General features: G+C 40.0%; 2 protein-coding genes across 2 annotated transcripts; one reads left to right on the top strand and one right to left on the bottom strand.

Moving 5' to 3' along the window:
- The first annotated feature begins 1663 nt into the window (after positions 1-1663).
- GPR182 (G protein-coupled receptor 182) lies at positions 1664-3229 on the top strand. The gene has a single exon (XM_015822463.1). The coding sequence runs from the start codon at positions 1678-1680 to the stop codon at positions 2743-2745; it is 1068 nt and encodes a 355-aa protein (XP_015677949.1). The 5' UTR covers positions 1664-1677; the 3' UTR covers positions 2746-3229.
- Positions 3230-10741: 7512 nt separating this feature from the next.
- ZBTB39 (zinc finger and BTB domain containing 39) lies at positions 10742-12938 on the bottom strand. Its single transcript, XM_015822462.1, has one exon. It carries the CDS (start codon positions 12883-12885, stop codon positions 10786-10788), a length of 2100 nt encoding a protein of 699 aa, XP_015677948.1. The 5' UTR covers positions 12886-12938; the 3' UTR covers positions 10742-10785.
- Positions 12939-25113: the final 12175 nt, after the last annotated feature.

Raw genomic sequence — 25113 nt, 5'->3', positions numbered from 1 at the left:
TCCTTGCATTTTTCTCTTGAAGGAAGAATTCCATGGAATGCAAAAACCAGCCAGTGCTTTCATCTGGTCTAATAAAAATCCATCCTTTGAATCATTTAATCATAATCTACTGTTAGGCCAATTTGATAGTTTTGTAGTAGTTCTTTCAAACTGGAAGAAAATATTTAGAGAAGTATTATTATCTTCACAAAGCACATTTGTTGGAGGTATACGATCCTCAGTGATACCTTTAGTTAAAAGACCTGAGGAAACAGGAACAGAAAAGAAGCTCAAAAGAGAAGTATCTATTCTAGAGTGCTAAGAATGACGCTGAGCTTTGTTTAAGGCAAAATGGGGAAAGCCATCTGTAGCGTTTTCTGTGCATTTGATTCTAGGAACAAATCCTGTTACCTCCACCTAAAGCTATTCCCCCAGTCTGGAGCCCTTCAGATGTGTTGAATTACAACTTTTACCATCATCTGCCAAATTACTCATACCATAGCTGTTGCAAATGGCAATCACATGCAAGATAGCCCCAATATATTTGCAACAATCAGGTTGGGAAAAAGTGGCATAAAGGAATCTCATGTTGCAGAGCTGGAAAACTCTGAAAACCTGGTAGATAGTTCTTGGTAAAATAGGTTACTATTATGACTTAGTCGGAAACAGATCTATATATCTTCTAAACCAACAGTCCCCAACCTTTGCAGCTTGATGACGCAGTGGGAGGGGAGAGGGGAACTGGACCATGCAAGCAGCAGGCCAGCGTGCGCACGTGCACACAGCTCAACTTGCTGAGCTGCATGTGTGAGTCGAGCTGCGTGCACATGCACACCAGCCCACTGCTCACACAGCCCTGTTGTGAAAAGACCATGGCCTAGTAATGGGCCGTGTCCCAGGGGTTAGGGATCCCTGCACTGAACCATTTTGAAGCATCCTATGGATTCTGGCCAATGTAGTAAGAGACTAAAACTTTGGCAATCCTACTAATTAGAGGAGTTCTTACATCAATCAGTGGAGTGAAAATTAATTAAGTAAATAAGGAACAAATGTGAAGCACTGGGGTCTGTATGTATGACATTTGATTCTGCAAATAGAAAGAGAGATCATCTAGATCAGAAGTTTCTCCTATTATATCGTCCACCTCCATTTTCAGCTCTTATCTTTCTTTGTCTATCAAGTTTATGTCCCCCCTTGCCAATTATTTCTACTCCCAGAATCTGTCCAGGGTTTTCATCAATAAATCAGCTCCCTTCTCCACTTGTCTGAGCATATTATGTCTAATATTTAGAGACAGCAAAGACACAATTGCTAACAAATCTACCTAGAACCATCCTACCTGCCTAGATACTATATCAACATGATGTCAATGTTTGCCAAGGGATATCAGTCTCATTCAGTAAAATAATTGGGCTGGTTTATAGTCATATGTCTTCAGCTTCCACACATCTCCAAAAGCAGCATCTTGATAAAAATGCAACTTATATCCAAAATTAGCACACAGGGTCAATTTAATCAACAGTAATCCAACTCCAATTACTTTTTGAGACATACACAGCAATCATGCACAGATGTAAAACCCATAGCTATTTAAAAAATCAGATTCCTGCTATAAATGATCTTGGTTCAGGGGAAGAATACATTCTAATTTCTTTTTTCTTTTTTTTTCTTTTTTGCAGTTCATCTTTTTCCCTCAAAATGGGAGAGCCAGAGACCCTTCCCCCTTTCAATGAAGCATACCACAACTTGACAGAACTCTTCCAAGCATTCAACCACACATTCAGCTCTTGTGATTTGAGACTAGATGATAACATCAAACGGGTATGTCTCTTTGTTCTCTATCTCATCATCTTTGTGGTGGGATTGGTGGAGAACCTCTTAGTCATATGGGTCAACTGGCAGATCCGAAACCACCGGAACTTGGTCAATCTATACATTTTCAACATGGCCATTGCAGACTTGGGGGTGATCCTCTCCTTACCAGTCTGGATGTTGGAAGCCATGCTTGATTACACTTGGCTTTGGGGAGATTTCCTCTGTCGCTTCACCCACTATTTTTACTTTGCCAACATGTACAGCAGTATTTTCTTTCTCACCTGCCTCAGCATTGATCGGTATGTCTCCCTGACAACTTCCTCCCACTTCTGGCAACAACGCCAACATCTTGTGCGACGGATCGCCTGCTGCTGCATCTGGGCCTTTGCCGCCATCCTCCCTTTGCCAGAGGTGGTACACATGGAGTTAACTGATTCCATTGATCCAATGTGTTTCTTTATGGCCCCACTGGAGACCTACAGTGAGTGGACCATCGGTCTCAACCTCCTTCTTGCCTTAATTGGGTTCCTTATCCCATTCTCCATCATGGCAGTCTTCAATATACTGACCGCCAGACACATCAAGCGTTGTGACAAGCCAGAGAGCAGAAAAAACTGCCGCCTCATCTATGCTTACATAATTGTCTTCTTGATCAGTTGGCTGCCATTCCACCTAATGTTGCTGCTCCTCACCCTTGAAGGATCACATATCTTCCTCCACTGCTACATGCTTGAGTTCCTGTATTTCTTCTACGATATCATAGACTGTTTCAGCCTTGCCCATTGTGTGGTCAATCCCATTCTGTACAACTTCCTGAGCAAGAACTTCCAAGGAAAGCTTATTTCTGCTGTAGTTAGATACATTCCCAAAGACCAGATGGATCAGAAGAACAGAGATGGCTCTTCCTCCAATACCCAACATTCTATAGTTATCACACAAGACAAGATTTAAACCAATTTAAACAGCTTTTCTGATTTTGGGTTCATTGCCATAAGAATGTATTTGCATTTTTCTCTCTTATCAGCAAAGGATAGGCTTAATTAGGATACCTGTTGTTATTGTTGCCAATGCCAATTTGAAAAGAAGGTCAATATAGGTAAAAATGAGGTGGAGAGGAGGATTACGGTATATGCTGCTGTGTCAAACTGACTGACCTTAATCAATCGAAATCTAACATTGTTATTAGTCCTCATCTATTTCCTTCATCTTGAAACTTGCAATGCCGCTTTAACATTTTACTATGGAAAAGAGATGTATTTCTCTTAATTTCTTCACTTTTTGCATGAAAATAACATTCTGAAAACTCAATGCTGGTCTGCTGGTTAAACAGAATTGTTGGGCAGAGCAACATATAGCTGAAGCAGCTGTAAATATAGCTCCAACCTATATGAAAATAAAGAACTGAAGTGATTTGTGAAGATAAAACAGGGTCCAGCCCAGGGATAGGCAACCTTGGCTTTTTTATGACTTGTGGACTTCAACTCCCAGAATTCCTGAGCCAGCATGGCTGGCTCAGGAATTCTGGGAGTTGAAGTCCACAGGTCATAAAAGAGCCAAGTTTGCCTACCCCTGGGCTAGCCCTATTTTAATGTGAACATTCGATTAGTTGTTTCTTGGAACTGGGAAATCGGGACACTACCAATCCAATCCTAGCAATTCCTACATATGTCTTTTTAGTCCAAACCACTAACATTTATCTAACGCCACAATAGAAAATTATACCCAGTGAAAATGTGAATTTAGGAAAATGTGAAAAGAGTATCTCTAGAAGATTATATCACAAGTGATTGCAGAGTTTCTCACTCCTGAGAGAATGCACATCACCCTAAATTCTTTCATTGTATTAGAAATTCCAAACTAGATTCTGATGTATCTTTTTTTTTTCCTTTGCCTCTTTCTGCAGCTAGAACATTTGTCTATCCTTGAGTTTTCCTCCTCCTTGAGATATACTCTTCTAACTTTTTGCCTGGTATGGAAATAAATTTAAGAAAAAATTACTTCAGTGTTCAATGCTTGCAAAGTAATGCTATTACTGGCCATGGGTCATGTTTGTAAAGAACTGAACAAGGCACAAAGGCTCTCTGTGTACAGAAAGTGGACGTAACTGGTTTGAAGAAGAAATTCATAAACGAACTGAATGAAATGCTAGGGACAAATTCTCTGTTTCTTAAATGAAGAACAATGTAAGGAGACGTAGCTATGATTGTTGCATCCAAACATCATTCAAGGGATGCATAGAATAATTATTTAACCTAATGCAGCGATGGAATAGTGCAGTACGGTGTAGATACCTATAAAATATTTGTAAACATTTTATTTTACAGAAATATGCAAGATAATCTATGTGAAATTTCAAGCACTTTTAATCTTTTACCAAATTTACAAAAGTGATGTAAAAATGGGAAAATGGGTTCAATCAGTCTTGCACTCAATAAAGTGGCATTTTGACTGATTGATTGATTTCATTGATTGATTGATCCCTTGAAGATACTAATTCCTTCCTTTTAATTGTAAATGGTTTGGGCTGCAGTTAGCTATCTTATTGCACCTATCAAAGGTGTGGCTGGAGAAGGAATAAGAGAGCTAGTCTAGCTTACATGTACTCCATTTTTATGTTTTCCTCCCATGTTAATATTCATATAATAATGACTTTATTCATTGTTTTAGTGAATAAAGTCATTATATGATCCATGGCATTTTATAGTAAACAGGGTCATTTCAAAGTGTTCCTTGCCCAGCTAGGAAGGAAATTGCTTCTCTTGGCCCAAACTAGAAAGAAGAGTCATTTGAAAAGGTAGCACTAATCAAAAATATACTTGAAAAACCTTGCTCTACTCAAATGGAAACTAATCAAGGAGAGAAGCAATCTAGAACTAAGGAGAAACTTCCTGACAATTAGAACAATTAACCAGTGGAACAACCTGTCTCCAGAAGTGGTGAATGCTCCAACACTGGAAGTTTTTAAGAAGAGACTGGACAGCCATTTGTCCAAAATGGTATAGGGTTTCCTGCCTGAGCAGGGGGTTGGACTAGATGACCTCCAAGGTCCCTTCCAACTTTATTATTATTATTATTATTATTATTATTATTATTATTATTATTATTATTATTATTATTATTATTANCTGCCTCTTTTGAACACACATTGGCCTTACATGCCTCAAAAAACCTGTATCAAAGTATTATGCTTACCATCTTGTATATTCTGACCCCCATCCTCTCTCACAGACACCACTGCTCTCTTGTTGAAAAATATCATTGGTTCATCTTTTAAAACAAGTCAGTATAATTGTTTAGTTAGCTAACTAAAGTAGAAACCTCTCCCCCTGCATTCCTACTTCTCCCACCCATATTACTGTATATTCAGTTTATCTCATTATTTTATTGTTTAATTATTTTACTACCGTTGTTTACACTTCTTTTCATTCCTGTTTTTACTGTTGTAGGCTGCCTAGAATAGCCCCATGGTAAGACAGTCGACAAAATAAATTTAACAAATAAATAAACATCCAGCAAATAATAAACCATTAAAACACACTAGTTAAAAATAGCAGTTCTAGTACTTAATAATGAAAAAGAGAGACATCTAAGTAGCAATAGCATTTATATACTATTTCATAGTACTTAAATCATGCTCTGGGAGGGTTACAGAGTCAGCATATTGCCCCCCAACAATCTGGGTTGTCATTTTACTGACCTCAGGATGGAAGGCTGAGACAATCTTGAGGCCTGTCAGGATCTGTGGGCAGAGTTAGCCTACAATACTGCATTCTAACCACTGCACCACCTCAGCTCATAACAACCACAATAATTCGCTTGAAGTAGTTGGCTCTTTAACAGCTTAGGGTAGGTCAGGGGTGTCAAACTGCCAGCCCGTGGGCAGGTTGCATCATACGGAGGCCACTCCCACCCCAGCTCCAGCAATGCAAAAAATCATGATACGTCTCGACACATCATATGACGCAGCGAGTTTGACACCTGTGGGGTAGGTCATCAGCAGAGGGATGTCCAAATTTTAGAGGCCAGTTAGATTAGCTCTTTCACCTCACAGAAGTGGAATATTACAAGGAGCCACCTCCTCAGGGTTGTTGAATCCAGTTGAAGTAAGTGGTCCTGTAAGTATTTAAGTGCCAAGCCATAATATGGTGACTGCCTCCATGGGAATCTCCCAGCTATTCTTTCCCCAAGTCCTTGGCATAAAGGTTGCTGATTTTATAGGAAACTGGTTTATATACATTTTCTTCAATGGGAAAAAAATCAGCATTGCTCAGTATAGCGTAAAAGACTATTGACTGAGTGAAATAGTTCACCACATAACAGCTTTACCCTCTGTCTTTGGAAATACAAGAGAAGGAATTAGTGATGTCCTGCAGGCAAAGAATGTGCTCAGCCTCACACCTGGCTAAAACAAAGCACTTGGTTAGAATGTATCACCATTTACAAACAAGAAAAATGGTGCAGGAGACTCTTTTCAGTTTTCACTTTTATTATTCTAAATAAAAAACACACTTTTGTGCCAAACAATGGAGTATAAAAGAATCCGATGTACAACCATTTTAGACATCTACTTTCTTTTCTTTAGGAAGGAGGAAAGTTTTACAAAATATACAAACTTTACAGCAAATAGATAGTAAACACTTAAATAACTGAGAGGTCAGTACCTACAATTCACTTAACCAAGAGATTTGACAGCAATCACAATGCTCAGTTTTCTGTTTTTGCTGTTTCGTTTCAAGACATCTGGATCTTTGGAGGAAATGGAGGGGGAAGGCAGGGCTGGAGTTTACAGAAAATAATAATTAATAATGCATCCATTTCCAAAATATTCTTTTCATTATTTCAAAGGATTCTACGTGAGATTGGAATACCTGTTCCATGCCTAAATCCTTCCCTGCTAGGACGATAATGGTGAGAAGGGATTCTTCACAAATGATAGCATGTCAAACAGAGTGAAGCTATTTAATTACAATACTTAGTCCTTCTACAAGCCTAAGGGTTCCAAAGCACTTTACAGACATTTATTACACCTCACAACTTGTCACCTGTGAGGTAGATATTTTTAATTATTCCTCCTCCCCACCTTCATTCATGAGTGGATAAATGTACGAGGCAGGCAGGTGATGTTATTTGGCCAAAGCTAAACTCATGCAGATGTTCAGAACTTGAAGCCAATCCTCAATTATCTGGTTCCGAATGCCCTAATTATGAGGCCCAATTACTCATCATGATTTTGCTAGAAAGTGTTCATGAAAGAAACTTCTCAAGCTGCAATGGCTTCCCCTGTGGAGCAGGAGGACAGGTTTGGCACTGGAGAACCAGAGAAAAGCAGCTGTAGAATTCTGCTTTGATTTAAAGATAAATTAATTCCTACTACATACAAGCGATATATAGAAACGTCTTCTCCACTTCTCCTACTGAAGGCCACATTTTTATTCAGGAAACATGGTTCAGCACTGGATGCATTGTCTGAAATACATAAATGTAGCAGCAGCCTTAGGTAGGGGCATAGATAAGGTCCAGGCAAGAACCATCTTTCAGCATAGAAAAGGAGGAAATACCAACTTCATCAAGATTAATAGGTAGCATGAAGCTTCCTGATTAGCCAGTACTAGGAGATTAATCTTTAATATCTATTCAACAGCAAAATCCTTTGGCTTGGCGTATTTTTGGTTCCACCTTCCTGGTCAAGGCCCTGCCATTAACATATCAGTAGATGAAGGTTAGTGGTTCAGTCCCTGGGCAGCTTTTAGATCATTACAAATAACTCTCAGCATTAATATTTCCTCGGGCTATTCCCAACTGCCATATACATTGTTCAGTTCCTCAGCATATCTTGTTGGGTCCAAGGCCACAAAGGGAAAGGAACCAAAAAAAAAAAAAAGATCTGAATATCTGCAGCACGCAATGTATGTATTATGGAAATATTATTTTCCTAGGATATGAAAACAAGACAGAAGTAAGTGCTTTTCTCTTGAACACATATCAAAACATTTATCTTCACAACATCCTTAAGAGGTAGGTACTATATGCAAAGACAAAGCAAACCTGCCCAAAGTCTGCCCTACTAGAATTAGTTTCACAGCTGAGATTCCTGGAGCTGCGGTTTTTACATACATACACACATACACTCCCATAGGCCAGGTTTACATTTCTGTATCTTTAATAACAGCGTGTTTATATATAGAAGCCCAAGGATCCATTTGTACACAACAGGAGCTGTGAAGATTCTAGTGCTTTCTCCTCATGAGGTAGTTTGCATTATACCAAGGGCCAGCTCAAACCAGCTGTTCCATCTCTCAATAAGCACTTTTCCTACAGATTCCCCGTTGAATGGAAATCACAGAACTATACTTGTTTGCGGGATCAAACACAGTCCACAAATGAAGCAAACTATAGTCCAAATCAAGGCCTTTTGTCTTCTGCTCTCCCTCTAAATGTGTTAGTTGCGCCTCATTCCACTTCCAATTTTCCATCCCCTCAAAAAAAAGGGAAGAAAGCTCCAATTTCAACCTCTACTGTGACTTTTCATTATTACAGAGCAAATATATATTGGCCTTTTCAGTTGATAAAACAAATCTGTACTTTCTGCTAGCATATTCTTACATTAGCACAGAGACAGAACTTACAACCTGCTTCTGTGCTATTTTTTTTTTTAAAAAAGGAATGATGTGAGGGAAGAACCAGACACACAATTCACTTTTTTTTAAAAAAAGAAAATAAAAAATGTTGGTAGCAGAAGAAAACTGCATGTGATCAGAATAACTTGAAAACTATAAATCAGATTATTGTGACAAGAGAGACAAGATAGTTTTGCTGTTTTTTCTTTTTTCTTTTAATTGCAAGACTTAATGGATTTTCTTGGGACTGATAATGAAACATATTAAACCTGACAAAACAAATGTAAAACAGGTATAGGAAATAATGGTGCACAGTAGTTGTGATGTCATAGGCACTATATGAGGGCAACAATAAGAGACGTGTTTATTAATATGTAGGGGAGGGTATGTGGGCTCTAAAAAAAAATCTAATCATAAAAGTTTTATGTAGCTCTTTGCTACCATCTTGTGGCAATTCTGCAATGCGACTATGGCAGCCTTATAAATAAATCGTTGAAGGTTCTTCTTCCCAAACCCAATTCCTGCCTCCAACGATTTGTGCATTCAACAATCATTCATCAAGATAAATGGTGTTTATAGTTACTAGTCTTGACCCTGCTCCTATGTTTTGACTGAGTTCTTCATTTGAGCAGCAACACTTAATTCTACCAATAGGGTATCTTCCATATAAGCTGAGCTATAACTTTCATCACCTTCAGCTGTGCAAATATTGGAAATATTTTCAAAACTGCCAATGTTCCAGGAATGAATCAGGATGCCTTTCGGTAATGCAGTCAACATTAGCCAATCAGTGCCACTGGAACCTCTGAGAAGTTTATCAAAGTAATTGTTCATTTTATTGTTAATAAAATTCAGTTGTGGAGAGAAAAAGTTATGCATATAACTAAATGTGATGAAAATATTTTCAAATTGGCTTTAATTCTTTAGAAAAGTTACATCTGTGATACCAGGGTAACTATATTCCTCATGTCACAATCTGACATAGTAGCTGGGGCAAGGAGGACTGGCATTTTCAATGTAACAAATGCTATAATCTGTGAAGTGTAAAAATAAGTGCCACTGTTAAGAAAACTTCTGAATCACTCTAAACAAAAAGTAAAAACAGTGATTTAGTGTCCTGCTTACAGGTCATACAAAAACTCCCCCTTATAGAGATATTTTAAGGCAACAATGTTTTTTTCAAACACAACTGTGCATTCCTACCCATCTTTACTCAGAAATAAATCCTACTAAATTTTATCAGGCAAATAAATATTGTAGGCCAAAAGGAAGATTCCAAGCTCTAGCATAATATATTAATTGCTTTAAAAAAATTAGCCTCCGAACACATCTTATCATATTATAAATGACAGAATTCCACATTGGCATTAAGAACCAGCAACCTTACCTCTTGCAATTTTTTCATGCCCTAATTTTTTTTGAAAGAAGTACTTCAGATTGTTGAACAACTTATTGTTTGAACAACTAAAATAAGTGTGCCTTGCCAAAACTAAGAATTGTTTCTCATAATATTCTTCTTCATTCTCCACTGAAAATTAATCCAAAATTGGCAAACTCCACTTCCTCTGGCCTCCTAAAATCTGTGTGTTCTCTTTTTATCTTGATCTCTCTGCTATAAACTAGATATTTTCCTTAGGAAAAGGGCAAATGCAAATTAAGGCTTGACACAAGGTAGATTCAGTGACTGATTAAAGTTCCAAATGTATCCAGCCCTTGTACCTTTAATATCAGCTTCATTCCAAGAAATCAGTTTTTCACTGTATAAAGGTAAGCTTTCTCTCAATTAAAGTCTAGATGGCATGACAGTTAAATTTACTGTATAAGAAAAGGCAATACTTTTGAAAGGAAGAATCACAGATGTTTCTACAATACATGTACCAATAGGAAAGAATTCCCTCAAAACAAAGACAGTCTTATTTCTGAGTAAGTATCCTTAGGATTGCATTTTTAATTTTTGGAAATTAAACCTTGTCATCAATAAACCAGAAGCATTTTTTCATACTTTCCTATTTCTCCCCTGCTAGCCCTACTGATATGGAGCATTGATACATCTTAGCAGCATCAATCTTCTAACGATGTCAGGTAAAGCCTGTGAGAGGAGGGGAGAAGTCATGAGTTGGGAAATATATTAGATGAAGAACAAAAGGTCTTATTTCTTACATTTGAAACAACTCAGCCGGAGGTAAGCACAATGGTTTTTTTGAGAACAGTAACACATCTAATGTGATGTTTCACAGAACAGTGATTTAAGGAAAAGTCTACAAGAAACATAAGAAAATAAAAGTATACAGACCATTAAAAGTAATTTTAAAAAATTCTGAAACAAGTTTCACTGCTGCTTCAAGGTAGTGTTTACTTCCCCAGTATAGCTGCATCAGCTCTCTGTGTTTTTTTCTGCATCTTTGGAATGGATGATGTACATGAAAGTTTGCTCAATGGTGAAGTCTGGTGGGAGGCTCCCTTTGTGCACACCTATATGCTTGCTCATAAGGTTAAGGGTGGAACTGTAGTGGCCACAAACTGTGCACCGGTACATGAGGGCCCCAGAATGTGTCTTCAAATGACACTTTATGGTAGAACGTCCACGGAAGAACTTGTGACACACTTTGCACTGATAGGGCTTCTCCCCGGTGTGGATCCGCCGATGGTAGTTGAATTCACTCGTATGAGCAAATCTTTTCCCACAAACCTTACAGCTATATTTACTATTTCCAGGTTGGTTCTGGAGAGCCACATCCTCATTTAGGAATTTCTCCGTCAGCTTCCGCTTTTGCAATGCTTGCTGATGAAGACGATCACCAAAGTTCGGCCGGACAAGGTCCAAGGTAGAGTTACACTTGTGCTGACTAACATGGTAGCGATATGCAGCTTCAAGTTTGAAAGCCTGACCACAGTAATGACACCGGAAGAGAGCTTCTTCCATACTTTGGTGGACAGCCACATGTTTCTCCAAAAGATGTCTATCCACAAAACTACTGGCACAGATAGAGCAAGAGAAGACAGAAATTCCCAAGTGGGAAAGTGTGTGCCACATCAAGCTGCAGAGATTGAGATGTTGCTGGTCACATATGCCACATATTTGGCCTTTCAAATTCACATGGTCCAAGATGTGGCCACGAACCACATGAAAATCTTTGGCCAAAGGTTTCCTACAGGCAGCACATGCCAAATCCCCACTGAACAAATTGACCTTCCCTATCAGAGGGTCACTGGGATGGACAATAATATTGTTGTCAAACACCCCTTCTCGGCGATGAAGGTTCAGCTGCCACTGAGTGAAAAACTTAGTCTCACACATATCACAGGAAAAGAGGAATATCCCAATGTGTGACAGGACATGAGTGACTCTAGAGTTCCTGTCTTGGAAATGGGTCTCACAAACCTTGCAGTTGCCAGTCAGAAGGTCTACATGATCCCTGGCATGCTGACGGATCAACTGAATGTTGGGTTCCAAAACCTTTTTGCACACTTGACAGGGCATGGCCTTGTTTTCCCGGCTGTCGTTCTCAAAGGATATATCCTCCTCGCTATCATCGCTCAGCTCTATCACTTCCTCTGCCGCACCGAGCTCTTCACTGGGATCTTCAAAATGCAGATCTTCTTCCCCCAAATCTTCCAGCTGCAGTTCATCCATTGGCCCAAAAACATGATCTTTGGAATGGTCACTATTGCTGGGGCAGGAATTGCTACTTGTTGATATATCTAAGGAGACATCGGAGGCAAAAAGATTACCTTTGTTATAATCCCCGTTGCTCTGGACTTTATACTGCGGACAAGAGTTCACAGTGGTTTGAACAGCCATGCTAATATTACCGAGGCCAGCCTGGGTCATTATACTCATGGCACCAGTAAATGGTCCTGTTGCTTCTTGATCTTCAGCTTTGGGAGTCTGTGGGTGTATTAAATTGTGACTAACTTCATTGGTAGGATCTTCTTTGTAGCCAGTGGCTGCTTCACCATGCATATTGCAATTTCGCTCTGATCCCAGTTGTTCCCCGCTATTTCGACTTTCACCTAGAGAATGATTTGGTTCAGCTAAAGCACCACTACCCCGGCTTTCATTTGAGGCAGAAGGCTGTTTAGTGACAGCTGAATTTTCCAAGTCTGGGAAGGTAGAATGGCAAGCCTTCAGCAAATCATCCATGCCCAATTTTTCAGCAACCTCATAAATGACACCCACATTTATAAGATCTGTGAAGAGCTCTGATGTATAAACAAAATTCAGAATCTTTTCAAAGTTGGCTGGAGTAATGAAATCCACTACATAAGTGCGGGCAGCATCCAATCCTGTATTCAGGAAAAGATTCTGGAAATAGCCTGCTGCACATGCCAGCACTGCTTTGTGTGCAGGGAAGGAACGGCTACCCACAACAATGGTGACATCACACATAGACTCTGTCAATCGAGATTTGTTAAGTTCCTTCAACAAGTTATTCGGATGGTCAGTACTATGCAGCTTGATCCTCATGCCCATCTTGACTGTTCCTTAAAGTTTCCTTCTCCTGTTCACTTTTGGCTTCTACTGCCACATTTTTCAGATGCACCGAAGAGGGGGCGATTGGGTGAAAAGCTCTAGAGAGAGAGAAAATGAAGTTCACAGTTTTGATTCTTACTGATTTGGAGTGAAATCTAAGTCATAATTTTTATTACATTATAATCCACATTGGAAAAACTGTAAATGAAAAAGCAAAGATAAAAATGATTGTAGGATATAAGCAAATGTATTGTTCACAGAACAAAAGAACATAACTGCTTTGGTCTACTCTAATAGTCACAATAGGAAGGAAAAAAATGAATGCATGCGAGAAGCAGAAATTACAAATCACAGAACCACAAGAAGCATCCTTTCATGCTTTAAAACAATATTTTTAAAGAGTTACAAAGTTATCATCTACTTCCATTTTCATCTCTTCTTATTCACAGTTCTGCAACTAGTTGATCAGATATCTATACTCCAGAGATATGCAGTTTCATAAATAAGAAAACTGGTTTACCAATCCAATATCTTGAAGGGATTTTTATAACTATAGTATCCAAAATGCTTGTTTTTTCCTCTGAAAACCTCTACCTTAAGATGCATGTTCTACTGACTCTTTTTAACACATGAGCAAACAGAAAACCTGAAAATGAAATTGATCACAAGATAAGCGCTAAACACTTTAAGTTCTCCCTTCATACTTTCTTCTAACCCAACCTGTTGCATCTTTGTTTCTGAGCCTTAATTGGCTAATAATAAAATAAAATATGCACAGCAGAGTGCTCATGTTTGTGCTTTCTTAAAGTTTATAAAGCAACAGTAAAAGATACCACCTTAACCCACATATCCCACTCTAAACTTCATCTGGGACATGCTGCTATCAAAATAGATTGGAAAGACCAATATTAATAAAGGATGCTCTATGCAAAAACCCTTCAATCAAGAACATGGAAGTCATAATTTCTCATACCTTGAGAAAAATTATTTCCGCCACCCTTTTTTTTCCAAAACAAATTTATTACTTTAAAAACTGGATGGCAGATCGGTAAAAAGGCAAGTTATTTATCAGTGGTTTTTATTGCTTAAAGAAAACAGAAGTGGAGGCAGTGTTAAACTGAGTGCCCATAAGTTGGGGGGGGGGGGAATGGTGACCCTTAGAAGTTGTTCCTTATCTGGAATATGAGGTGAGATGAGACACCCACACTGAATCTTGGAATAATGAGGAAGAAGAGCAAAAGAAAAGAGGCAGAGGGGCAGTTTTGATTTAGAGTAGATGGGGAGGAGTCTAAAAATGCACGCGTTTGTGGGGTAGAGAGGATGTCAGGCGAGGGGATGTGGGATGGGAAGAGAAAGAGGATCGTCAGGATGGGGCTTCTCTGGGTCGACCCGTAAGTGGGAACAAAGGGCCGGGAAATATTTCGGGGAGCCCGGGAGACAGGAAGAAGGGCTTCCCGAGGCCAGAAGGGTAGAGGGCGGCGGTAAGGGCGCAGGGAACGGGGTGAAGGCAAGGGGGTTTGCAAGGCACGGAGGAAGGGCGGCCCCGACCGGGAATCCCTGATGTTGAAGGGGGAGCCTCACACCTTTGTAGGCGGTAGAAATGAGCTCTTTCCCCCGAAGGGAAGGGGAGGGAAGGTGGCCCCTTACCCGGGAGGCGGTGGGCAGCATCCCCGCTTTCGCATACACAAAGGGCTCCGGCCTCCCCTACCCTCCAGCCCGGCCTCGCCGAGGAGGTGCTGCTCCGGCCCCGGCCAAGAGGCTCCATCCGGCCCCGAGACGGCCGGGCCCAGCGCCGCCCCCAGCCCCGGAGGGGGCACTGCAGCAGCCCCGGCTTCAGGGGATTGGCGCGGGAAGCCACCAGCCGCCGGTGCGAGGCTGGGAGAAGGGAGCCCTGCCAGGCCGAGGAGGATGGAGACGCCGCCGGGGGAGGCGGGAGGCTGGGGAGGCAGAAAAAGGAGCCCCGCTGGGTACGGCAGCCGCGGCTCCGCGGGGAGGCACGGAAAACGCCCGCTGGGCACCGAGAGCCCACGGAAGGAGGCGCCCGAGAGGCGGCGCTGAGCCGGCGGGAAGGAGAAGGAATCGCGACGTGGTGCAAAACTTTAGGAACCTGACTCTCCAGCCTTAGAGCTCTGCCTCCCTCTGCACTTTCTGTTCTACGATCGGGAGCATTTAATATTTTTAGGATCTCCACTTCGCTAGTGCCCCCCCCAAAAGGAGCTCGACAGGGTACAGATCATACGAGAATAGTGCAGGGTATATGTATATATGGAGCGTATGAAATTGCCTTGGGGAAGCAAGGGTGCTGGCTCGGAAGAGAAATGGCAATGGGGAACGAGCCGCTTCTTTTCCGTGGATTGGCGGGAAGCCAGTCCAGCTTATCTGGATGGATAGTTTTGAAATGGCCACCTTCCCCGAAAGAAATGCAGGGTTCCCAGCAGTCAGATCTTTATCTTTCCTCCACCTCAGTTTGTGTGTGCATGTGTGCCTTCGAGTCAGTTTATAATTCCTGGCGACTTCCTGGATTAGTCCCCGCAATTTTCTTGGCAAGGTTTTTGAGAAAAGATTTGCCCTTTGTATTTTCCTAGGGCTGTACCTGGCACAAGGTCACCCAGCCTAAGGGGAGACTAGAACTCACGATCTCCCAGTTTTTACTCTAGTACTTTAACCATGACACTAAACTAGCTCTCCCATCTCAATTTACAAGAATATTATTTTTGCATTTTGTAAGTGTACATGCTTGGGGTGCCACATATACCTGATTCATGATCCAAACACTAAATCCTGCTTGTGACCATGCATCAGTTTTTGAGGTGTATGTTACTGAAATATTTTCTGGATATATGGATATACCTCTTAGTTATACACCACCCAGAGTCAGATGGCGTCTGATCCAAACTAGTTCAAGCCTATCTAAGGCCTCTGCTTGGAACTCTCCTAATGAGAAGCAAGATACAAATAAATGAATAGCAGATATGTCTGTGATAAATACACACATAGGAAGAGTATAGAAATAGCTTACTACAAATTGAAGCAATGAAGAGGTGCTTGAATAAGATTAATACTCAGGAACAGCATATGTAAAGCACACTTGACTACTATAATATAAATATTAAGTTTAAGAATTTTCTTCGTACTCTAGCAAACCTCATAGTCAGTATATAAAACTGGTTAGTTATTTTGGTAGCCAAGACATACAATACAGTCCCATAACTTTATGGACCTTTCCCCACTACATGGCAGTAAAAATATGATGATAATAAATGAATGACATAACCATTTGATATCATTTTTTAAAAATAGGAACATTAAAATAATCTGCTTGAAATGCCCACTTATTTCTTTGTCATGATAGTAGTCATGATCTGGATTTGGCACTGCAAGTTGGCTGTAACTTCCCATGCCTAGACACATGCTGCAAATGGGTCTTTATGTGCATAAAGTGGCATGTAACTGAGTAACACACAAACTAGTAAACAATATTTTTAGGTAAAGTTAGTCAGGTTATGCATTAGTGTGGATAAGGATATGTCTTAGCAATTGAGAATTTCTCACATAGAAAAGAATCACTACAATTTTCAACTATGTGTTTGTGTATGTATGTGTGATTCCCTCTCACCCTATAACATTCAGATGTAAAATGCTGTTTCAAATACATTCATTATTATTATTGTTTCTAACTGATTTCTAAAGCATTGAAAACCTACCAGGCACTATAGAAAGATAATTACCTTAATATAACTCTGCAGTTTCTAGATCAATGGAAGACTGTGAGTTCTAGTTCCAACTTAGGCACAAAACCAGATAGGTGACTGTGGGCCAGTCACTTTCTCTCAGCCCCAGAAAGCAGGCAAAGGACAAACCACTTCCAAAATCTTGCCAAGGAAACTGCAGAGACTTCTCCAGGCAGTTGCCAGGAGTCCACACTGCCTTCATATTTTACTTTTGGATGGCCATTGCAAGTAACAAAATGCTTAATTAGAACAGTGTAAACTTGCTTTGATAAAACTAAGTTTTACTGTGCTTCTGGCATATAGGTTTAAATGAGCCACCCTTGACTGATACTGTCTTTGTTATCAGCAGGTTTTTATTTAGATTGTTGTCACAGCTGGTAACACCTAACAGACTGGGGGGGTGGGAAGCAGCACTAAACCTGATTAATACATTTTAGGGTCCAAATATATTTGGATGGGAGACAATTAGGAAATCCTCGAATTATAAGCTGTACTGAGTAGTTGAAACAAGCTGAAGAAAGCAATAGTCCCCACTATTCTGATATCAAGAAAACTCTATGGTTGTATCCATGTGGTCACCAAGGCTTGACCTCAACCTCATGTTTACAAAAGTGTTAGAGACTAACCTTATCAATAGGCAGAGAATCTGTATGTGAGAGATGCAAAAAGGTGAAGAGATAAGAAATAGGCTACATTTCAGACTGGGTTTATAGAAAATTCTTGGTTTTGTTGAAATAGCTACAGATTTTGTCTTTTCTTTGCATATATGCAAGACATGTCTATTCTGGCATCTCATTAGATTTAGTGGAATTAGTCTATATTAAGTGTGTATAAATTTGCAGTAATAAATTTATAATCAGATTCAGAAGCAAGACAGTTCATGTTTCTAATGATGTAGAAGATGAAATAATTTCTTTCCACAATTAACAAACTAGAGAAGTGTGATCAAGAAAGTTGGGCCGAAAATCATGCCAAGTGTGCTAATCATCTCTTATCAAAATGGAGAGTAGCATCAAGTAATATAGGATTCAATTCTGTGGCCTCTACTCTTCAATATTTTTATTAAAGACTTAGCTGAAGAGTGGAAAGAATGCTTAACAAATATGCAAATGACATAAAACTGAGTGGGATAGTACTGTAAAAGACAAATTTCAAACTGAACTTGATAGATTAATAAAATGGGCTAAAAGTAATAAAATGAAATTTAACAAAAACAAACACTAAGTTCTTCACTTAGGAAACAAAATCGGCGCACAGGTGTAGGTGTGAGATAATTGGCTTGGAATAATTGGATATTCAATAGTAAACCAGTTAGATGACTTTGGGCAAGTCAGTCTGTCATAGCCTAACCCCCTTCACAGGATTTTTGTTGTGGAGAAAAGAGGTGGAGGAAGGTGTTTTGGATATGTTTGGTGCCTTAAGTAAAATAATAAACACAGAGTACAAGTGAATAAAAATAATATATTCAAACTAGGAATCAGCAGTGAGTTATGGCTGCAAAATTGGTGCCCAGGTGGCTGAATACGTTTTATATCACAGGAAGTTAATAGTTGTAATTTATTCGATATTGGTCAGACAGAACTTCCAGTACTGTGCCCATTTTTTTGCATTATACTTTAATGGTTTAGACCAGGGGTGTCAAACTGCCGGCCCATGGGCCAGAGGCATCATGCCGAAACAGCGCCCAACCCATTGCCGGCAATTGAAAAAAAGTTGCGATATGTTGCGACACATCACGTGACATTGTGAGTTTGACACCCCTGGTTTAGACAGACTGGAAGAAGTCCAGAGTAAGGTGTGAAGGACTGGGGATTACAAATAAAGATTAAAGAAGGGAGATGGAGTCAGTTATGGTTATTCATATAAAGAGAAAATTTGTGGGGGGGCTTGGGGAGGAGGTGTTTCCTTAGCAGTATTCAAATACCTGAAAATATGTCATACAAAACTGTTCTCCATTTCAGAGTGAAAGACACAAAAGGCAGTCCCAAAGGTGCTTTTTCAAAAAGCAACTGGACTTTCTTGCTTTTTCCTTGAAGACGTTTCACTTCTCATTCAAGAAGCTCGTTCAGTTCTGCAGTTCTGAGTCAGAACTGAAGAAGCTTCTCAGATGAGAAGTGAAATTTCTTCAAGAAAAAAACAAGAAAGTCCAGTTGCCTTTTGAAAAAGCACCTTTGGGACAACCCTGATCTGGATGACTGAGACTCTCCATAGACACAGAAGACAGATTCCTGTTGATGCTTAAAAAAAATCCTAAGTGGATGAGTAACTGGGCTGTGAAACAATTGCTTGGAGAGTTGGAGAGTTCCCTTTCGCTTAGTATCTTTAAGCAGAAGCTAAATAACCGTTTGTTAGGGATGCTTTAATTTGGATTCCTGCACCGAGCAAGGACTTAGACTCAATGGCCTTAATAACCCTTTCCAGCTTTAGGAAAATCCAAACCTAGGAAAAGATTCAACTCTGCTCACTTTCCAAATCCCAGAAAGATTAAACATTAAGATTCTCACTTGGGATTGCATAAATAATCAGGTTTCTTCATCCCAGTAATCTAAGCTATGATGGACTCTATGAGATCCTTTAAAAACGTTGTTGCCATGAAAAATGCTTTTTTATCATTTAACCAATAGTTTCCAGATTAGACAACAGGAGAAGCCCTGGTTGTTCAAAAATATTTCAATAGTTATAAATCAGGGCTGACAATCTGCTTCACACCAGATACCACCTACTCCTGTAGTTCTTAATTTTGTTTCTATTATCACTTTGCTGCAGTGCAAGACACAATTCACAAGATGGCAGTCTTTATCCAGCCACTGCTTGGTAGCAGAGCAGGAATCCCCAGAAATGGGTTTCCTGCCAAGTTTAGTATAAATACTGTAGAAAGCCTTTGGTCTTCCTAGGACAAGGGTAGGCAACCTTGGCTCTTTTATGACTCGTGGACTTCAACTCGTGGAATTCTGGGCGTTGAAGTCCACGAGTCATAAAAGAGCCAAGGTTGCCTACCCCTGTCCTAGGAGGTCACTTGGATTTTAAAAACTAATGTACTGTTCAGACAGCTGAAGCCTCAAGTAGGCAGAGCCTAAGGGTGTTTGCTGCTTATCCAAACTGGGCTTATTTATTCTTTCTGAAGATGGCTTTTGTACTGCAGTAGGATACCAATAAATAAATGCAGAAATTCCTGTGGGGCCCACTGCTTCCAATGCCCAAAAGAACAAAAATTCTCCTCCAATTAATCAGTCTCACTGATTCTCTTCTGTGAAACTCCTGGTTATTTATCGTTTGAACTGAATTCATTCTTTCAAAGGCACCCTGCTAATCCTTTGGCAGTGCTATTTCAGAACTATTATAAATACTGATATGAAGAGCTGCACAGAGAATGGGAAATTGTGGAGAAAATCCAAAATTGATTTTTAAAAAAAGATTGAAAGGGACACGGAGAACTGGATTGAGATGTCATTGCTGCATGACAGGGATCTTCTGTAGCATCTCTACAGAAAAATGCCAAGCTCAAACTAATCAGAAACAGAAGTTATTTTTCCATAGTGATCATTTGTTCTTTTTGACTGTATATACATATTTATTATTTATATCAAATTTATATGCCCACCCACCTCACAAAAGGTGATTCTAGGTGGCATATAAGGATATTTATTTATTTATTTATTTATTTTTTATTTATTTTTTGGATTTATATCCCGCCCTTCTCCCGTAGGACTCAGGGCGGCTGACAATCTATTTAAAATACATACAAAACAATACAAATTTAAAATTAATTAAAAGGAATATTTAAATATTTGTCGAATTTTAAAATATAATTAAAACCCCCCTAAAAATTACCCTAGGCCAGTCCTGCANCTCCCCCTTGGGGTCGCCAGCCGGCACTGTCTGGCTGACGGCACCCTGAGGAGACCCACTCTATGGGAGCGTACCGGTCGATGGGAGGTACTCTGCGGCAGGAGGCGGTCTCGAAGATATCCGGGTCCGATGCCATGGAGCGCTTTAAAGATGATAGTCAACACCTTAAAGCGCACCCGGAAGGCCACAGGCAGCCAATAAACATATAAAACAATCATTATTTTTTAAAAAATTAAAATCATAAGACATACAGGAGATTAGATATTAACAGCAACAATGGAGCCACCTCAAGATCTCACAGGTCCCTTGTGACTCCTAAGGCTTTTCAATAATTGCTCTATTCTATACCAAGCGTTTTTATTTTTTTTAAAACCACTGAATTTCCCTTGGATTCCCTTTTCGTATGTCTTTAATAAATACCTTCTGATTTAAACTTTAGGGTTGAAAAGTTAATATGTGGTAATACTAAGGGAAACTTAACTAGCAGCTCAGATTTACCAATAAATCATGTTATGAGAGATCAAAAGTTCTCAATCAATTGCTACTAGTTAATTTTAGTAAGAATTTTTCTTAGACAAACTAGTGTTTCTCCTCCTCCTTCTCCTCCTTTTCCTCCTCTGAAAAATTGACACCTGGGGCCAACAGTTTGCTCAATGGAAGATACAGATAAAACTTAATGTACAACCACAATTGGGGTGAGAATTTCCTTTGCTAAGCAATGTGGTTGTTAAATGATTGCATTTTATTATCTTTTTGCCAAGCAAATCACAGCAGTGGTTCAGTGCAGTTGTTAAGCGAATCCGCCTTCTCTGTTGACTTTGCTTATCAGAGGCCAGCTGGAAGGTTGCAAATGGCAATCACATGACAGCAGGACATTACAACCATCATAAATACATGCTGGTTGCTAAATGTTCAAATTTTGATCATGTGACTATGGGGATGCTGCAATAGTTGAAAGCGCAAGGACCAGTTGTAAGTCTTCAGTGACCATGTAACTTCCAACGGTCGCAAAATGAATGTTGTAAGTCAAGAATTATCTATACCAGACATGTCAAACTCGCGACATCACGTGACGTCGCACAATGTATCGGGACGGTTTTGCCATTGCCGGCAATGGGATGGGCGCGGCTTCCAGATGACGCGTCCAGCCTGCAGGCCGGCAGTTTGACACCCCTGATTTATACTCTTGAGGTATTCAGCTTCAGTGGTTTTCCTCTAGAAGTTTCTGTACTTCAGAGTAGAGAATCTGAGATTTTCAAAGAGTCAGGCCCTGGATATGATTGTTCTTATCAACCCAAGCTGCTGAGGACAATGGCAGCAGAAACCCAGAGGGTGGCAGAAATACTGATAGGAGCTTGTGTTCAAGTCTATACTGTTCATAAAAGTGGAAAAGTGCCAGTTCTTCACTTTCTTATAAGTCACTGGAAAATTATGATGGGCTTCATACAGAGCCTTCAAGTACCATATGGCTCTGCAGGAGCCCCTCTTGAAAGCAGTGAAGTGATGGTGTCTTTTTGCGAGTTTGCAGAACTGGTTCAGAAGGTGCTCTTGGCTGCCTTTTGCACACACAGCCACTTCATTGCACATAGCTGCAGAAACAACCAACAACAGTTTTTGTTCAGCCTCCAAAAAGACACCTATTGTTTTAAAGGGAAAAACCAGGGTGCTTTTGAAGAACTCATATGGGCTTACTATATATGCACATTTCCAAGCAAAGATCTTTTGTGGGAAAATCTTCATCTTGTTCTAATTCCTTCTCTATTTCAAAGATAGCTCCAGGAGGAGCTCAGTGCTGGCACAAAGGGTTGACTTTTTAGGACCTTTGGCATTTTTAGGAGGAACAAAATCTGGAAATTGTGCAAACCAAATTACGTAATTGTGAGCTGGTGAGTCCAGAGGTCACTCTGCAGTTTCTATTTATCTAGTGTTGAAAGTGGGGCTATTTCGTTCATTAAAAGAAATAGCTCTTTTGTTGTACATAGTCTGATGTTTAGTGAGGATAGTCTTTCTTTTTATGTCTTCAAATCAATCTTGAATTCTGGTAACCGCCTGGAAAAAGTCTTTGCAGTTTTCTTCGCAAGGTTTTTCAGAAGTGATTTGTCATTGTCTTCTTCCTAGGACTGAGAGAAAGTGACTGTCTCAAAGTCACCCAGCTGGCTTTGTGCCCAAGGCAGGACTAAAACTCATAAGTCTCCTGGTTTTAGCCTGGTGCCTTAACTACTATACCAGTGATGGCGAACCTTTTAGAGACCAAGTGCCCAAACTGCAATCCAAAACCCACTTATGCATTGTTGGGTGCAGGGTGGGTGTGGCCCATTGGGTGGGTGTGGCTATGGTGGTAATGGCAGACTGGGTGGGACTAAAAAGTTCAATCAATCAATTCCAACTTTGCAAGATCTTTTTTTCCCCCGCAAGAAGTTGAAATTGACTGATTGATTGAACCTTTTTTTTTTTTGTACATGGCAGCAGAGGCCTAAAGCGAAAAGGTTTTATAAAACCCAGTGAGGGCGCGCGTGCCCACAGAGAGGTCTCTGAGTGCCGCCTCTGGCACCCGTGCCATAGGTTCGCCACCACTGTACTATACCAAACTGGCTCTCTTTATTTCATTGACTCTTGATTAAGTTACCTGGGTTATACTAATTTTGGCATTTTAAATGACAAAGCACATTTACTTGGGATAAATCCCCTCCCCCCAAAAAAGCTTAATAAACATACTTGGAGCAGAGCAAGAGAAATTCATCTATGCTAATAGCAGAAATCAATTCTGCTTCTCTCATATTGTTACATGCAGCCAGGAAAGGGTTGTTCATGGATTCTTCAGCATTCTTAGATTATTCTGACAAATATCAATGATATTTCAGGGAGTTTGGGGGGACTCGAGAAAGAAGTTTAGGTATCAAGTATGCCTGTCATGAAACCCTCCATTTCTACTTTTAAAACCCTCCCAGTGTCCAAAATGATTCCCCCCCTCCAGATTTAGTTAGACTTATAAATGGGAATGATCGCAGGTGGTCTCCAAAAGCCTTCAATCCCATTGCCATGCTTAAACTTCATGTTCCAAAAGTGGATTGAAAAAGCTGGACACATCTGTTCTCTATCACCACATGGCTTTCTTCAGGTGGTCAGAAGTCTGCCCAAAGGTGATGCTAAGGAGTGGCAAACTTAGAAATATGGGTGTTACGTGCAAAAACCTCATGGATTAACGATTTCTAGTTTGGATTCTTGCTAAGAGGTTACCTAGATCTCGGTCTGTCCAGTAAGACACATACATTTCTTTAGATGGGTAAATAGAAAAGGTAGATAGATCTTATTTACAGAATAGAGGGTATGCCACTATTGTTTAGAGTTTTAGGCTTTCACTTTCTTTCTAAAATCATTGGATTTGATAACTCTAATAAGCTGTGCATAGAATTTTCCTTGTTGAGTTGAAAGTTCAACTAGCACAGGATACCGCCACTGGCCTATATGTTTTATATGTTTGTAAACTTGTAGTTCTGTTTCCAACTTAGAAGAGCCACATTTTGAAAGATGACTTTTGGGGGAGTTGCCCAGATCATCTGTGTATTATCAGACCTATATACCTGCCTTATGCTATGTCAGCTCAATATTCCATCAAATCTAATTTAGTACTTATTCTGTAAATCGGCAGTTTCCAAAGGTCTTAGGATAGTGGTAGGATGCTTTGGGACTGTGTATGAATGTGGCCTTTTGTACATCCATGGCACAATGTCTATGGAGATTCTCAGTCATCCAGATCATGGTTGTCCCAAAGGTGCTTTTTCCAAGAGGCAACTGGACTTTCTTTGTTTTTCCTTGAAGACGCTTCACTTCAATGAAGAAACTTCTTGAATGAGAAGCGAAATGTCTTCAAGGAAAAAACAAAAGAAGTCCAGTTGCCTCTTGAAAAAGCACCTTGTATGGCACAAGCAACGCCATAGGGCCTCCAATGCAAAAATGTAACAGAATCCTAAACCATGATCTCCCAAACAACAGCCAGATTTGGATATCTACTGTACATTGTGCCAGTAACTTGTGCCATTTTGTAAATGTGTTGGTTTGCTGATTTTGTCAAAATAGTGTCCCCCTCTCCAATAATGACAGCAGTCATCTGAAATATCAAACAAAGAATGAGACGCACACAGTGGCAGGTCATAAGTAAAAACCCTGTTAATATAGAAGACTGAGGTGTTCTTAATCTGTGCCACAAAAAGATGCGCAGAAGGATGGTTTTACATGGAAGAGATTCTGCAAGATTCAAGTCACATATGTATACAGGGAGAGAAAGCACCATGAGGACTAGGGATAATTGTCAAAATATTCAAACAGTGAACACTAAAGCATTACAATCAGTTATAGGCTGGAATTAGAGCATAATTAAGGAAAAGAACATGGGAGGAGATGAAGAAGCTCCATGGTACATCAAAGTTTCTGGTTTGGCTGAAAGTGTACTGGGCTTTGGTGGATGAAATCTAATTTGTGTTGGTTTCTTGCAGTCTTGCAGACTTTTTGCTTGTCCTCACTCTTGCATGAAACCTGTACAAGAAAAGATTAAGCAAAAACTAGTAAGGTGAGTCAATACACAGTGCAGTTGTCTGTTAAAAAAACTTAGTCACAGAAGATTAGGTAGATAGGGATTCAAACAGATGGA

This window comes from Protobothrops mucrosquamatus, unplaced genomic scaffold (genome assembly GCF_001527695.2).
Source record: "Protobothrops mucrosquamatus isolate PMUCROS unplaced genomic scaffold, P.Mucros_1.0 scaffold1580, whole genome shotgun sequence".
NCBI classification, from domain to species: domain Eukaryota; kingdom Metazoa; phylum Chordata; class Lepidosauria; order Squamata; family Viperidae; genus Protobothrops; species Protobothrops mucrosquamatus.
The sequence above is the reverse complement of the archived record's forward strand: the minus strand, read 5'-3'. Positions and strand labels throughout refer to the sequence as shown.